Below are 16,457 nucleotides of genomic sequence, written 5' to 3' on the forward strand. Positions count from 1 at the left end.
TTTAAGCAACAAATTGTGAGATCTAACCGAAAGGGATAGAGAATTGGAAAATAATAAATTGACTTTTGCTAAAGTCCTGTTGGTTTTTCTTAAATGGATAGAATGGTACCAAGAATATTGTAATTATTGCCTTAATTTAACTTTTTTAAAAACAAAGACGTCTTTTAAAGTAAATTATAGTTTGGCCTATACGACATCTAAGACAATTATATTTCTTGAATGAATCACATATAAAGAGGGATGACGATAGGACACGACGGGATGGAACGGAGTGGATTTATCATCTTCATTCTCACCCTAAATTATATCTTTATTTTCATACAAATTTCTATCTGATTAAGACATCCTTATACTTGACCCAAGAGGAATTAAATATTCATTTTCTTCTCCATCTCCGCTTCAAATATAGTAATTATGTGTGTTTGTCATTTTCATCATCGTCCTCGAATTATATGTCTGCCTCATTTTGATTATAACTAACCAAGAAATCTCTAACATCGATTCGATTTGGATCAAGTCTCCACTTTAAATTCCCATTGGAGTTGGCCAAAAAGGTCCTCAATTTTAATTAAAATATTGATACAAAACTCCAATTATAAATATAAATATTGCTTAAACAATTCAAACATTGATAAATTGACCGTCGATATGAAATATTATTATTATTATTATTGAGTATGAGGATAAAGATGATGTTGGCATCCCATACCACCCTGATCCACCGCGGGATTCGAAAAAATCCTCAAACTTCATAACTAATCTTAAAACATGTTCCATTTCAGGTTTTACAATTGTCATTCCTAGATGTAACAAGTTTTTTTCTCCTAAGCCCTAATATAAAACTTTAGTATCGCTGCTTACATATATGAGACCCATAGAGTAACTATTTTAGAAGATACCAAAATATTTAATCATATAATTACTCTTCTTATCATACTAAAAACTTTCTCAAGCCACTCCATATTTTACATAGAAAAAAATCTTAATAAAACTTCTCTTTTAAATCGAAAAACTCTAATGAAAATAATTTCGTAATTATTTAATATTATTAATCAAATTAAAAATAATAATAACACATTTTGCATGTTATATATTAAGTTTGGGCTAATGGAACAAATAAGTCAAATTTTCCTATAATATTGGGATAATTTCTTTTTTTGAAGGTGTGAAAAAAAGTAACACCCCTGTTTGGCATGATTAATTAATTTCATGAAAAAATATTTTACAAAAAAACTTATTAAAAATTCAAATTTGATTTTAAATTTTACTTAAATTTTTTTTAACAAGAGTGGGAGTAAAAAATCGATTATACATGACACGTGTATATATTTAAATATAACCGGGCCTTGCCTACTGTAGAATTTTTACAAATATGCCCCTTCCATCTAACACTTGGGATGAACTCACTTGGAGGTGTCCGAACCTTTGCAAAAGTGAGCTAGCACAAAAAGCTTCACAAATCAAAACCACATTTTCTTTACGTCCAAACAATCATGAAAGCCAATCTCAGTTCAACTTTTCCTCGTCATCAGCTCCTGCCATCAGACATCGTAAACACGGTGTTCATCTGAGAAGATGGTGCCAAGGTCGCAATTGTGGAATTCTCCGAATCACCTACACTAGACGAATTGTAGCTCGAAGAAGCTTGATTATGTCCGGGCTTCGATTTGGGTTCAGCACTTACCTTCAGGTCCATTAGATCAAAGATTAAGCCAGGCTGTGTTATAGTGAGTCCATCAACATCTTTCTCACCAGTAAGCATTCGGACAACATTTGACATGGAGGGCCGAAGCTTTGGCGAATCTTGAGTGCAGAGTAAACCAATCTTCAAGAATCTGCAGGCTTGTTCGGCATCAAATTCTCCATCAAGTGCTGTGTCCACTAGTGCTACGAGCTCCTTTCTCTCGTAAAGTTTCCATGTCTGCAACAAAAATTCGATGGTCATGGAAGTGTCTGAGAGAAAATATAACGAGGTTTATACGTTCAAGTAGAATCAGAGCCATGACAATTAAAAATTAATCATCAAATATACATCAATCCCCGTTAATATCTGGAAGAGGTGTAAAACATGTGTCTTTAACTAGATTCTCATTTCTCCGTATATTCGGATGAGCAGACTTCCCCTATCCTGCCTCTTTGGCTCCACCCTGTTATGAGTCTTATAATACCAGCTTCAGATTGCCAAAACTTAACTAGTTTTAGACCACCGCATGGCATAATATAATTAGTCATGTACGACGTATTATGAGCCGAGTATAGACAATTTTCATTTACTTTTCAGTATTATGAGCATGCACTTAAGCTCTTCCAAGATATAAACATGAGAAATACAAGGTTGTGTCGGTATCAATACAAGGTCATGAGCCAAGAGACCAAGCCTAAAGGGGTAAACTACAAAATTGGAAAATCCAGCAAATTAATTTATTACTCCACTGTTTATTGTGGAGCCAATGTAGGACATATATGATATAACCTAAACTGATCTTAGTAATGTAATAATTGCAACTCAGGGTGATAGGACGGCATTTATTACTTCTTGCAGATACGGGTTATTCCCGCATTATAAACACGGAAAACATTTAAAAAGAGCTTACGAAGAGCAAAAGTTAAGCAACAAGAGAAGTTCATACCCTTTCAAGTATATACTGTTCTTCTCGAGGTAATCGTGTATTAGTGTTGCATCTTCCGCTTACAATTTCAATAATCAGAACACCAAAACTGTAAAGATCTGCCTTCCGTGTCAACTGCCCTCTTACAGCATACTCTGGTGCCAAATAACCTCTGCAACAACAAACCGTGTTCACTCTATTACAATTTTTTTGAAATATTTATAAGAGAAAAGGAAAAACAAACAGAAGAATATTCACAGATGATACAGTCCAGGAAGATTTTACAACTTACAGAGTTCCTGCCACACGTGTACTGACATGAGTCATGCTGGCAGGGATGAGCTTTGCAAGACCGAAATCTGAAATTTTTGGCGTCAAGTCTTTGTCCAGAAGAATGTTGCTTGCTTTTATATCGCGGTGTATGATATGTGGTCTCACTTCCTCGTGAAGATATGCGAGTCCTCTTGCAACTCCGATGCAAATTTTAACTCGTGTTCGCCAGCTAAAGTAGATGTTGCTGTGACCTCTGACTGCAGCAAGTTTTAAAGACAGTAGTATATGAGAGTGTCCACCTCATCAAATCAAAATCTCTAGTTCAACAAGTGATTATATTATTCGCAAAAAAGCAGCCATAGAAAACAAAGATAAGAGTCAATGTTGACACTCTTTACCACAGATTAAGAAACAAAATTCGACTCCATTTGACCAAGTACCGACACTGAACTCGAGAACAAACTATGGCAAGAGGAGTACCAAGAAGTGTTCTTGCTAGGCTGTTATTCTCGAGGTAGTTATACACAAGAATTCGATGTGTGCCTTCAACACAGCAACCATAAAGCTTTACCAAATTTTCATGATCTATATCTGAAATCATTTGAATCTCTGTTAAGAATTCTTTGACTCCTTGTCTCGACTCAGTAGAAAGAACCTTTATTGCTGCCATTTGCCCATCCCTAAGTCTTCCCTGTTAATCCAAGAGAGTCATATTAGATAACAGTCATCTCCAAACCGCTAAAATTATTATCTATCAGAAATTTAACCATATACTTCAATAACCTTATGAACGGAGCCGAATCCTCCCTCTCCAATTTTATTCTCTGGACTAAAATCATTTGTAGCAATTCTTAATTCCTTGTACGTATAAAGATTAACATTGCGGACACCCGCGAGATCTGCACAAAATGATATCTTTTTACAACAACTGAAAATAGATAAACATATAAATAGAAATGACTGGCTTACAAGGGAAGAGGTCACTCGAAAGTTCAAATGAAAGAGTGGATACTAAACAGCCTGAATTAATACAAAGAAGTTTCATTATTTACCATCTCCAAACTCAGGATGCCTTGATGAAGAATTCAAGCCTCTACGACAGAGAAAAGAAAGACAGGTCATGACTGTAGGATTCACGAGTCGTCCTGCTGTACAAATAAATTACTTCAAACTTGACAAAACAACAACCTGACAAATAAAAAATGGGATCATTACCACAACTGATAGAACTGTATCCGTATAGGCCCTTGCGAAAAACAATTGTAAAAATTAAATTGTTAGATCCCAGGAAACTGGAAAATATCCAATATATAGTGAACTGGGACAATTAATGATATAGTAATATAAAGTAAATATATTCTGCATTTCCACCGCATAATGTGAAATGGATACAAATCAAGTTTCGCCTTTTTCTCTTAAAATCCCCTACAACTTCAAATATCAACTGAAAATAATTTGCTTTTCTTGATAAGAATTCAATATATCCTTGCTAAACTAGAACATAATCCTCCCAAATACGTTGAGAACATTAAAATCCTTTGCCAAAGAAGAAGGGATATCATTTTCAGCTGAAAAAGGTGAAGAGAATTGACTCCCAATGACAAGATTATACTTATGAGACCATCATTGCATTATTGAATCCTAAATATTACTGAAAGGAATATTTTATTCCAATTTCAATTAAGATTTTATTTTGATTTTGCAATTCTAGACTAAATTGATAGATTTGTTTTCCTTAGAAATTATTTAATTAATTTAGGAACCGATCTATAAGATAAAAGGTATTTGCTTTGATATTAGAGTTTGATTCCTATTAAACTCTAGTTTCTTTGTTTATAGGTGAGAAGTGTCTATGAAGATCTAGGTCAAAGAAACACTATATAAAAAGTGGGACAATGATTGAAAAAAAATGCGCGAGAAGGAGAGAATATTGACGGACGGCCACAGGAGCTTTACTGGAATTAAGTGTTGAAGATCTCCATAAGGAGCTTGAGTGATTATGTACACCTCGTGCATGTGTTGCCTATTGATGCTGCCGACGCCCGAGAACGATACTGACGCTGAGTGTTGATCTACGGGTGGTCTCGGTTTTGAGTTTAAGCACTACGTTATTGTTATGCGTTTAGTTTAATTTTCAGTTTAGTTTGATGCACTTTAATTCCTTGAATTGTCAAGGAATCTTGATTTGTTCTTGTCACTAGTTTCGGCTTTGGTGCAAACGACGCATCGCACAAGTGTGCACAGTTTAACCCAAGTGTCTATATATTAAACCTATATTTGTGTGCTTAATAATTAATTTCCGCTGCAGTATTGTGTGGAGTATTGACAACACCGAGCACAACTCCGAATTCTGATAAACAAGATTTAGTTTATTTTATTTCCTGTAAATTTATGTGAAAGAACCCTTTCAATTACTAAATTTGTAGGAGTTCAATATGAAGATAAATACGACACCTGATGAGGTGATAAATGTTTGTAAGCATCATCAGCTTAAGTTAATTATTAATGTGCCGATATATATGATTAGAGCTCTGAACCAAAAAAATTTCTGCCTAAACTGAGATCCAATTTGATAAACACGAAAGTTTTAAATGTCACAATAAAATGGCAACTTGAGTTTATGAATGACAAAGGATCATGCTGTAACATGCTGAAAAGGAAACTTAAGGCTAAAAACAAGACATCAATACAAGATATTTTACACCCAATTTCCATTTCCACATACTGTAACAGGTACCTTTCAAACTTTCACCAAGACAAACATGGGGTTGAATCTAGCAATCGGCCATCTTAAAAGAAAAAAGATTTAAAATTTGTATATAGTTTTTTTCCACAAACACATCAAGGCCATCGATCACACATGGAAAACACAAAATCCGGGATTAAACGGCAACAATTCAAAGGAAAATCACAGAAAACAACCAGGAGATGCAGAAAATGAGAAAAATCCCAGTTGAGAGATGGTACCGGAACAGAAAAAATCTTGAGACAGCCAGAGAAGCAGCAGTAACTCCGGCCTACAGATAGAGCAATTTGTAGCGGCGCCGACTATATATAAAATCTGATGATAACTACAATTCTTATGAGGAAAAAGGGCTTACAATCCCGATGACGAAGGATGTGAGAATATTCAAACCACCAAGAAAATGTATGAACTGGAGATTTCACATCTGAAGATTTCAAGTGTCGAAGTTCAAGAAGATTTCGTTAGGACAATTAAAAATCTGAAATTGGAATGAGTAAACTAATCTGTCCGCTTTCAACAACACGATTTAGAATTTGAGGACAAGAAAAGTCAACGTGATCAAGTTATTCAGCTGGCAGCTGGGGGAAAGCTCACCGCCATGTTCTTTTAATTTCATATCATCCCCTTTGAAATCTAAAATAAAAAAAATATAATATTACAATTACACTGATTGATATTAATCATATTATATATTATATAAATAATTAATTATTTGATTGATTTGAAATAAACAATAATCACCACCAAACATTTGATTTAATCGAATTATTAATTATACAACCAAATACAACATTAGAAGAGAACGAACATAAAATAAGGAATTATTAATCGAATTATTGATTATCCTAGTCATGCACACACACATTTGAATTAAGCGAACACCCTTAAAAGTTAAATATAGACACCACCATACACATATTATTAAAATATTAAGTGTTTGTGAGACGGTCAACTTTATTTATATTTACAAAAGTAATTAATATTTTTTTCAAGAGCGACTCAAACATAAAATATGTCTCATAAAATTGATTTTTGAGACTAGTCTAACATTTTTTTTGTGTTATTAAAATTACTTCATAGTCTTACTCAAGAAAATTGAGAGGAATGATGATTCCTGAAACCTATTTTTCTAGTGGTGGAATAAATTAATGCAATTGGCGTGCACCCTCTTCAAAATATGGAGTTTCAAAAATAGCTTCGCCTCCGTGAGACAAAAGTGATTATGATAAAATTGTAGAGCAATCGGATCATGGTGCTTGACTTGTTGTGTGGTTTAAAAGATTTGAGTTGTACCATTACCACCAGTAATAGCTTTTGGTAAACCGACAAGTGGTCGGTCCTACAATTGATATCAGAGCTAATATCACGGGTTCGATTCTCATTGATTGCAAGGAGTACAATTATTGAGATGTAGATTGTTGGGTGCAATAATTATCCATGTTTGGTAGAGCAATCGAACCGTGATGCTTGAGCTACTGTGCGGTTTAAAATATTTGAGTTGTACCATTACCACCAGCTATAACTTTTGGTAAAGCGGCAAACGCTCGGTCCTCCACATTAACTTGTGAATTGTAATATTAATTTATTCATATTTTGATGATAATAGATTATCTAACTCGTAAAATTTGAGTAAAAAATTAAATGAAAGGGTTATCATATGTCACAAACAAAAAGGTGAAAACATTGTAGAAATAGGATCAAGAATTTATTGAATTGGTTGCGAGTTTTGACATGAACCAAGTCGTTGAAGGGCAATGCTTGATGATTTTGAATTATTTATAAACATCCTCGATTTATTTGAAATTCAAATTAACAAAAATATAATTTAATATTATTCGATAATATGTCAAGTCATCAAGTGGAGTTGAAAAAATGAAGCAACTATTCGATTGGATATTAATTTTGACTTGTCTCCTAATCAAACATGAATGGAATATTACAAACTTAACTGAACTCCGTTTGTATTTTAGTTAAATTCTATTTTAAAAAAAACGATTTCGATATATCAAATATGTTATACATGTTTTTAACATAACTCGATGAAAAATATTATTTTATTTTATATATGCATTAGGAGATACTTTTTGATAGTCAGACTGAAACCTAAATAACATTAGTTTTTGTTAGCTCAAAGTTTAATGATAAAAATTTGTGTGATACGGTCTCACGAGTCAGTATTTTGTGAGACGATATCTTTTTTGGGTCATCCATAAAAAAAATTACTTTTTATGCTAAGAGTATTACTATTTATTATGAATATCGGTAAGATTGACTCGTCTTATAAATAAAGATTCGTGAGACCATCTTACAAGATAGCTTATTCAAGTTTAATAATATGGTCCGTTTGGATCAAAAGAAACATGTAAAAAATACATTAGCTTATTTTTAAAAAAATCTTTGATGAAAGCATGATGACGAGATATTTGAAAAGGTAAATTTTATTTTTTAAAATATATCTTCAAATATATTTGAGTGTTTTCAGATAATATATATATATATATATATATATATATTTAATATTTGATTAATATTATTTTGCTAATTTAACTGCCAATTACAAAATAATATGCACTAGTTAATTCCAAATGGGATCCAGTTCCAAACGGGCGAGAGATAGCTCTCTGAGAATTTTCTCTCTCCAAAACAGGAACTACCCTGAACGCAAGAATCATTATCGAAGCTTTCCATTTTGGTAAAAGGACCTAAACCAGCTTGAATAACGTTTTCATCGCAAGAAGGGTCCGATTTATGATAACAAATTCCTCCGAGATTATGGGTCAATCCCGCAAAGTTTGGCGTGACATTGGTGGGTAATATTTGCTGTTCCGGATGGGTTAGGAGTAGGGATTGGCAAGGGTTTATGTTGAAGCAGGAGAAGCAGGGCACTTGCTCGTGGTGTTTGTGGTAGTAATTGGCTTGAAATGGGTCCGCTTTATTGTAAGGTTCCATTGATGGCGGAAGAGAGATTGGTGGGGAAGAAGAGCTGGTCTCGAATCCGGGTTCTGTGTGTTGTTTGGGTGGATGCGGCGTGTTCTTCTGGAACACTCTGCATAAAACCCAATCCTCTCGCGTGCATTCCTGAAATTTTCCGAGCAAACAAACACGGCTTATTAATCTATTACAACAGAATTATGTTTTGCAATTGAATTCTTTAATTACTGCTATATCTTTAAACATAAAAACTTCTACAATGCTTAAGTCAATTTGATAATATCGATTTCATATTCGATTCGACTTATAAAAAAATATTATTTTTCATTCTAAACGTCGTTATGTCCATGAGATTTTTCACGCAAGTATGAAAACCAAGGGTATAATTTTGATTACTTGTAATTAACACGTTTTAATTATTATTTGTCACACATTTTTATTTAACAATGTTTATAAAATTGTTGGATAGGGTGAATAGTACCTGGACACAAGAAACTGCCATATGGCCGGGCCCAAATTTCCATTCCAGGCGAAACTCATGCATGACCCAAGCAGTTTTGGTCCCCTTGGGAGCCCGGCCCTGATAGAATACAAGAGTTTTTCTCATCCCAACGAGAATTCCTTCATGTGTGACGGGCCGGTCTTTGCCTGTGGCCTTCCAGTATCCAGACAGCGTGGCCCTATTTGTTCTAAGCCCGGTAGCATATTTCTTGTCCCGCTGGCTGTAAAAATACCACGCCTTCCCTCCCACGCACGCAACCTCTAAAAAAAAAACCAAAGGACTCAGAATTCCATAGATAAAAGAAGGAGCTTTTAATTTTAAATTTAAAGATATGATATATAGTCAATACGAATACAGTGAATAAATTCTAGAATCCCTAGTGGTCAAGATTATGACTACTCAATTCTGAATAGTTCCTTGAACTCGCACATGCATTCACTGGATATAGGGGCGGCTGGTTGTGCTAGGTTACTATACGAGCATTCGTGGCTCTATCACGAAATATGATAAGTAGCCATTATATTACCGGGAATGTCCCAAGGCTCGCAGGTGTTAAGGTCAAGTTGAATCAAGAAAGGAGTGTGGTCAGGTGTGCATCCAGCCACCCGTTTCATGAGGTAATCACATATCAATTCGACGTCTCTTGGCTGGAATCTGAATCCAGGAGGCAATGCCGCCTCCACCGCCCTCAAACTGTTCATTTTCCGGCCGAATTAGACAGATATAGGAGCTAGCTACGAATGAAGGCAATGTATTCCGATTCCTCCATGGACCGGGTTACAGTATACGTCAATATATAGAGAACCAAATAAAGGTGGTTTGGGAGAGAGTCTTCATTCCTAGCATCTTTTCATAAAAGCTAGCTGCTTTATATTCGTCAAAAAACATATTCAAGCGACTCTTTTTTTTTAAAAAAAAAACAACTATAGATAATAAATTTTCCTGAATATATATATAAAACAAATTCGATCTCAATTTATCCTTAAAAAAAAAACAACTATAGATAATAAATTTTCCTGAATATATATATAAAACAAATTCGATCTCAAAGTTTGTTATTTAATTACTAAAAAATTTTGTTAAGTGAGTTTTTTTGTTGCTTCTTTTGAAAAAAAACATCGATATTCAAATTATGATGTAGATTTCGTCAAATATTTTAGTGATTTTACATATAAAAGTAAAATCAAACCACTTTTCAAACATTAGAATTATTATAAATTCGTGTTGTAATAATATTTTATGTTTCCTTATAAATAATGCAAAAATTATCGTGTATCGTACCACGTGACACCCCATATTTTCACAGCTAACCCAAAATCGGTTTTTCCCCTGTGATCCGATCCACTTAAATTTTTGTGCCCAACTTTGCAATCAACTCTTTGTATATTGTTCATACAAAGTAAGAAATCAACCAAATTAATAAACTGGTATTAAAATTTGTATCCTGTAGTACTTATGGGGGACTCCATGCATTTGAAACTTGACGTAGCGATGAGATTATGATTAGGTTAGGCTTTTTATTGCAATCACAACAGAATAAAGGCAAGAAAAATAAGTGGAAATTCGGATAAGAATTGAGCCACTTTCACACACACACACACACACACTGCTGAAAACGAAAACAAAATTTGGCATTTATGCTAAAGCTAAAACACTCCAAAGAAGCTTTTTATGCTTCGAAATAGCTAGAAATTTGTTCGTCCAGAAACATTTCGAGTGATTACATTTTCAGTTACTTATTATTTGACGACCTTAAATTAATACTGATCAATGTAAGAGATTGAGTTTAATTTTGTCATTTGGATATATAAAAGGTAGATAAATCAATACTAAGATGAAAATAAAGAAATATAATTTATGCAAAAATGATATTTAATTTTTGGTCCACTAAGTTCTCAATTTTGGTTCAATTGATGATGTGATATCAGTAAGTCATAAATTCATATGTTACTGTAAGGTTTTGGGTGTATTTTGTTTAATAGTTAAACAAGTAAGATCGTATGCGACAGTAAATTTGTGTTTATCGGATTTAAATGTTATGTGAAATGTTACAACATTTCAGATAATATGCAGCAGAATATATAAGTTTGTAATACAAATGAACATTAATAAATACGATGAAACATAATAAATTTTGCACATACTTGCGCGGTGACTCGGGGCAAAAATAATCACTAGAAAACCAACGAGTTTATACAAAAAAAACTATCACTAGTGATTTTAATCAAAAACTAATTTCCTCAATACGTTGAGAAAATCAGATGCTTCCTAAAACAAAAAACCACATTAAAACAGTATATAAGGAAGCAAAACTTGATGCAAAAAATGGAACCAAAAAAAAAAAACAAATCTTCAGTCAACTCCTTCACAGTTGTTTGCAGATGTCTCCAACAATCATGACAACACGTCAATTCGGCATTTTTCGATCAGCAGCAACTTTATTCTCTAAATTTATGGTGTGTGTTTCTATGTAAATCAACACTCACTTTGCACGAGATGAATCCTCTTATTTATAGCCTAAGAGTTTATCAACAAAGAAACCACACAATATGCAAAGTAAGAGTTTTGTTAAAAACAAATTTTTTTTAAACAAAGATTCCACGTCACAAAAATCTTAGCATAATAATCACATTAATTATCATATTATCTAGAAAGACAAAATCATAATTTAATATTCAAAATCATATCAATAAGGAAAAACTGATGTTGATAAATAAATTTAATATAGAAATTATATTCCCTTCAGTTACGTTAGTATTTTTTGATATCACGTCAACAATTCAGTGAAATATGACTGAAAGCCAAAAATATCAAAGTTAGTATGTACCATAATCAAAACTAAAACTAATTAGTAACCCGAAATCCGAAATATACAAAGTTAATGCAAAGTTATTTTCCTCAAACGATTTTAGGAATACTTATCTTATGCGTATGGATGGTGTCCGAGTTGGATTAAAGCTGAGATGCCCAAAGTAGTGATTATGAACCCCTGTCCATGTACTTGGAATTGTGGAACCATCAACCTTTACATCGATGGCAACTTTTCATATTTATCTTGTTTTAAATAGTCTTTTTTTTCTCTGAAAAGATATTGTTTGAATGAAATATATAAAATCATAAATCAACCCAGACCAAAAATTCCCGAAAATAATTGAAACAATTATCCAAAAACGACAAAAAAATTCCAAACATCGACCAACTAGTAAACCTCCAATAATGATGCCATTTCCTAAATAAAGGCAATCATGTAAGATTAACCGAGTAAACAATAATTTCCTATCGCAATTATTGAAGGATTGGATTGTGACTTTGCTTAGCCATCCAATTGGGTCATTTTGAATAACACTCACGTTTTTATTATTTTTTATGAATTCGAACTCACTTTATTGTTTTGGTCATTTTTTCCGAAACAATTAAATTTAGCGAATGTTTTTTATTTGATATCGTATTATCATACATAGTTCATGGAGTGCGAATAAATCTATGTTACATACATTAAAATAAATATAAACAAAAATAATAGAGAAAATAATGCAAAAAGACACTCAATATTTAAAAATGAGAAGAAAATATATGTTGTTTCCCTTTTTTTTTCCTTAGATAGATTTATTATGTACAATATGGGCTTTATTCTCGTCTTAGAGTCTATGTATGAGACAAATAAGCAATAATTGATAAATGTAGTAGTTTCGGACGAACAAATGACCAAAAAAATCCAATTAATTGGATAGAAATTAAGCATTGAAAAATTAAATGACTAAAACAAACAAATGACCAAAAAAATTCAATTAGTTGGATAAAACCAAACATTGAAAAATTAAACGACTGAAACTCTAATGAGTAGATATCTTGTGAGACGGTCTTATGAATCTTTATCTGTGAGACAATGTCAACCCACTAATATTCACAATAAAAAGTAATACTCTTGGCACAAAAAATAATATTTTTTCATGGATGACCCAAATAAGAGACCTGTCTCACAAAATACGACCACTGAGACCGTCTCACACAAGTTTTTGCTAACTCTAATTGAGCAAACTTACCAAACTAAAATTACAATTTTTTCTTTTTATTAAATTAATTATATAACCCTGCACTAAAGTCTATAAATCGAATGGAATCAATATACTTTGGAGAATTGAAATGTTGATAAATGGCCGAAAATATAAAGTCCCTGTCAGCCACAAAATTTGACTAGAGAGTGCTAAAGATAGCCTTACATATGTCCTAAAAATCGGTCATATACTCAGTGTTTTAAAAAGCGTTACACGGTAGGTGGACGATCATCGTCGCTTAGGCGGTTTATTTTTGTTTAACATGATACACATTTTTTAAAACATTCTGATGATAGAAATTACGATGGTGATGATGAGCTTTTAATTTTTTTAAAAAAATAAATTTGTGGCAAAAATTGTGTGAGACGGTCTCACAGATCGTATTTGTGAGACGGATCTCTTATTTGAGTCATTAATGAAAAAATATAATTTTTTTATGCTAAAAATATTACTTTTTAGTGTGAATATGCGTAGAATAGACCCGTCTCACAGATTAGGATCCGTAAGACGGTCTCACATCAGACTCACCCTAAATTTATAACTCGGGCATCCGTCTAGGCGAGCGATTTATGCAGCAACGCTCAGATACACCGTCTCCGTAAAATACTGTCACATTCCATGTATATTTTTTTTTTTTACGTTTCACGTTAATTTTCAGTAGACACATTTTCTGAAAATTTTAAATTTTAACGTTAGTTTGTTCGTAAAAAATATTTTTAAAAAATGTCTCATTCCAAAATAGAATGTCCCATTGCAATAATGCTGGAATAATCAGGCAGCGATATTCTCTCCTTTAAGAGCTCAGTCCGATCCAGCCAATCAAAACCACACCACACAAAAGCAAAGCCAAAGAAAAAGAATGCTTTCAATGAAAACGATCAAAATCACTTGCATGCATATACGATAAATAAATGATTCGAAACTCTATTTGAAGTATTTTTTCGAAAGAAAATATGAAAATGTCATTAAAAAAATAAATCATGTCCAAAAAGACTATAAGCCTAACAAGTTGCATCCCATAAAGCCTCTTGTGAAATGTTAATAATTGACATTTGGTGCTGATTTGAGTCTTTGAGAGTTTTCGTGTAACTGTTGTGTCTCTAATGTCGGCAAAATGAATTAAATGCATGTCGGGAAATTGAATTGAATGAATGATTGGATCCATGATTTTTATCTTAATAATTTTTAAAGATTTTTCACGTAAATCTCGGTGTCCAGTTTATTCTTTATTTTCATATTTATTTTCTCAAATTACCGCACGTAACAATCTACTAATTTTCTTTTCGAGTTAACACATGAGCTACAATTGCGCATCCCATCTCTATAATCTAACATCCTTGTGAATTTTTTAATTCAGTTAGCGATTTTTTATCTGACTCCATCAATCAAGATGGGAAAAGCTTTGTATTTTTTTTCTCTGACGATACTGCATATTGTAACAAATTAAAAGAAAGAACGCCAAAATTACTTATTTCAAAAGAGAAATAATTCGGGTTGATTTATAAATTACCCTCTAAATTTAGAATGAAAAACATAACTATTTTCAAAATCTTAAAAAAAACAAAAATTTGTGTGAGACGGTCGCACAGATCGTATTTTATGAGACGAATCTCTTATTTTGGTCATCCGTGAAAAAAATATTACTTTTTATGCTAAGAGAATTACTTTTGATTGTAAATATTAGTAGTGTTGACCCGTATCACAGATAAAGATTCGTGAGACCATCTTACAAGAGACCTTCTCATCTAAAAAATATCACAAATTAACAACTCTAAATGTACTAACTCTCAATATTGTAAATCTCTTCCTTCACGTAAAAACTTAAAACTATATATCTTATATATGGAGGGAAATTGGCAATGATCAGTTGATGCAAGTTAATTGAAAGCCAACCACGACCCAACATATATATTACGAATAGATCCAATAGACATAATTGTATTAAAAATTATTTTATGTGGGAACAAACATGAACCTCGATCAATGATTATCATTAGATCTTGAACGAAGACGAGATAAAAACTGTGTGAGACAGATTCACAGGTCGTATTTTTGTGAGATATATATTTTATTGAGTCATCCATGAAAAATGTAAGGGTGTGTTTGGTTGAGTGGATTAAATAAGGATAGATTAATAATCCAATATTTATCGTTAAAATTTTAAGTTGTTTTAATAATCATTTTGACCCGATTTAAGATCCATTTTATAGATAACTATTTGATTAATAAAATTGGATCTTAAACCGGGTCAAAATGATTATTAAAACATCTAAAATTTAACGATATATATGTGACTATTAATCTATCCTTATTTAATCCACTCAACCAAACACACCCTAAGAATATTAATTTTTATTATGAATATCGGTAGGTTTGACCCGTCTTACAGATAAAGATTCGTGAGATCATCTCATAAAAAAACATACTCCGATATAAACTCTCTTTTGATTATTCATTTCATATGAAGTAGAAAAGGTAATTTATAATGTAATTACGATATTGCCCCTTGTCATTCTATATTCACGTGCACGGCATGAACATTCAATAAACTTTTCTGTGAAAAATAATATGAGAATTGAAGGCACCGTCTCAATCTCCTTTATTTATTTTTCATGTTTGTAAAGAAAAGAAAACGAAACATTAATATTTGAAAAAAAAAACAAGAAAGAAGGGATAAAGTGTGGGTTGTATTTCTAATAATAATTAGTGAAAATAATTTAATTTTTTATTATAATAGGGATCTCGTATTTTAACAACAATTAATATAAAGATAATTTAATTTTAAATCATAATAGAAATATAATCGTCGCTTAACTGAAAAAAAAAACACAATATTAATTATAATGGTACACGGCTAAAATTAAAGGAGTGAGTCTCATGTGAGACCGTCTCACGGATCTTAATCTGTGAGACAGGTCAACCCTACCTATTTTTACAATAAAAAGTAATACTCTTAGCATAAAAAGTGATACTTTTTCATGGATGACCCAAATAAAGATCTGTCTCACAAAATACGACCGTGAGACCGTCTCACACAAGTTTTTGCCAAATTAAAGAATGAGTCTTATGTGAGACCGTCTCACGGTTCTTAATCTGTGAGACGAGTCAACCCTACCCATAGTAATAAATTTTCATGAATAACCAAAATAAAAGATCCGTCTCACGAATACGACTTGTGAGACCGTCTCACACAAGTTTTTGCCAAAATTAAAATCATAATTTGAGAATAATGTCGATTACAATGTATTTGCAAACACGGTTACACATTGGCAGAAGATGTTGAGTATCTTTAGATATAGTTTGGTACATGTGTTAATAGAGAGATTGATAAATAATCATCT

The 16,457-nt window shown here is 32.4% G+C and overlaps 2 protein-coding genes across 2 annotated transcripts; both read right to left on the bottom strand.

The window, feature by feature from the left end:
* Nucleotides 1-1,326: 1,326 nt before the first annotated feature.
* On the bottom strand, nucleotides 1,327-4,070 carry LOC140828972 (cold-responsive protein kinase 1-like). Its single transcript, XM_073191879.1, has 6 exons — nucleotides 3,935-4,070; nucleotides 3,666-3,781; nucleotides 3,363-3,573; nucleotides 2,902-3,139; nucleotides 2,631-2,781; nucleotides 1,327-1,921 (listed from the first exon to the last, which is right to left on the bottom strand). The coding sequence occupies exons 1-6, from the start codon at nucleotides 4,002-4,004 to the stop codon at nucleotides 1,529-1,531; spliced, it is 1,179 nt and encodes a 392-aa protein (XP_073047980.1). The 5' UTR covers nucleotides 4,005-4,070; the 3' UTR covers nucleotides 1,327-1,528.
* Nucleotides 4,071-8,140: 4,070 nt separating this feature from the next.
* LOC140829883 (NAC domain-containing protein 21/22-like) lies at nucleotides 8,141-9,879 on the bottom strand. Its single transcript, XM_073193166.1, has 3 exons — nucleotides 9,588-9,879; nucleotides 9,041-9,321; nucleotides 8,141-8,706 (listed from the first exon to the last, which is right to left on the bottom strand). Exons 1-3 carry the CDS (start codon nucleotides 9,760-9,762, stop codon nucleotides 8,200-8,202), a joined length of 963 nt encoding a protein of 320 aa, XP_073049267.1. The 5' UTR covers nucleotides 9,763-9,879; the 3' UTR covers nucleotides 8,141-8,199.
* Nucleotides 9,880-16,457: the final 6,578 nt, after the last annotated feature.

The sequence above is a fragment of the Primulina eburnea genome, chromosome 4 (genome assembly GCF_022965805.1).
Source record: "Primulina eburnea isolate SZY01 chromosome 4, ASM2296580v1, whole genome shotgun sequence".
In the NCBI taxonomy this organism is placed as follows: Eukaryota; Viridiplantae; Streptophyta; class Magnoliopsida; order Lamiales; family Gesneriaceae; genus Primulina; species Primulina eburnea.

What these genes read in the sequence shown, in the direction of transcription:
- LOC140829883 (XM_073193166.1), bottom strand. Translation starts at nt 9,762, where the DNA reads ATGAACAGTTTGAGGGCGGTGGAGGCGGCATTGCCTCCTGGATTCAGA. An exon ending in CGAGCCTTGGGACATTCCCG is followed by an intron (nt 9,322 to 9,587) that starts GTAATATAATGG and finishes TTTTTTTTTTAG; the next exon opens with AGGTTGCGTGCGTGGGAGGG. An exon ending in TGGCAGTTTCTTGTGTCCAG is followed by an intron (nt 8,707 to 9,040) that starts GTACTATTCACC and finishes GGAAAATTTCAG; the next exon opens with GAATGCACGCGAGAGGATTG.
- LOC140828972 (XM_073191879.1), bottom strand. Translation starts at nt 4,004, where the DNA reads ATGACCTGTCTTTCTTTTCTCTGTCGTAGAGGCTTGAATTCTTCATCA. An exon ending in GCATCCTGAGTTTGGAGATG is followed by an intron (nt 3,782 to 3,934) that starts GTAAATAATGAA and finishes CATTTTGTGCAG; the next exon opens with ATCTCGCGGGTGTCCGCAAT. An exon ending in GATTCGGCTCCGTTCATAAG is followed by an intron (nt 3,574 to 3,665) that starts GTTATTGAAGTA and finishes TTGGATTAACAG; the next exon opens with GGAAGACTTAGGGATGGGCA.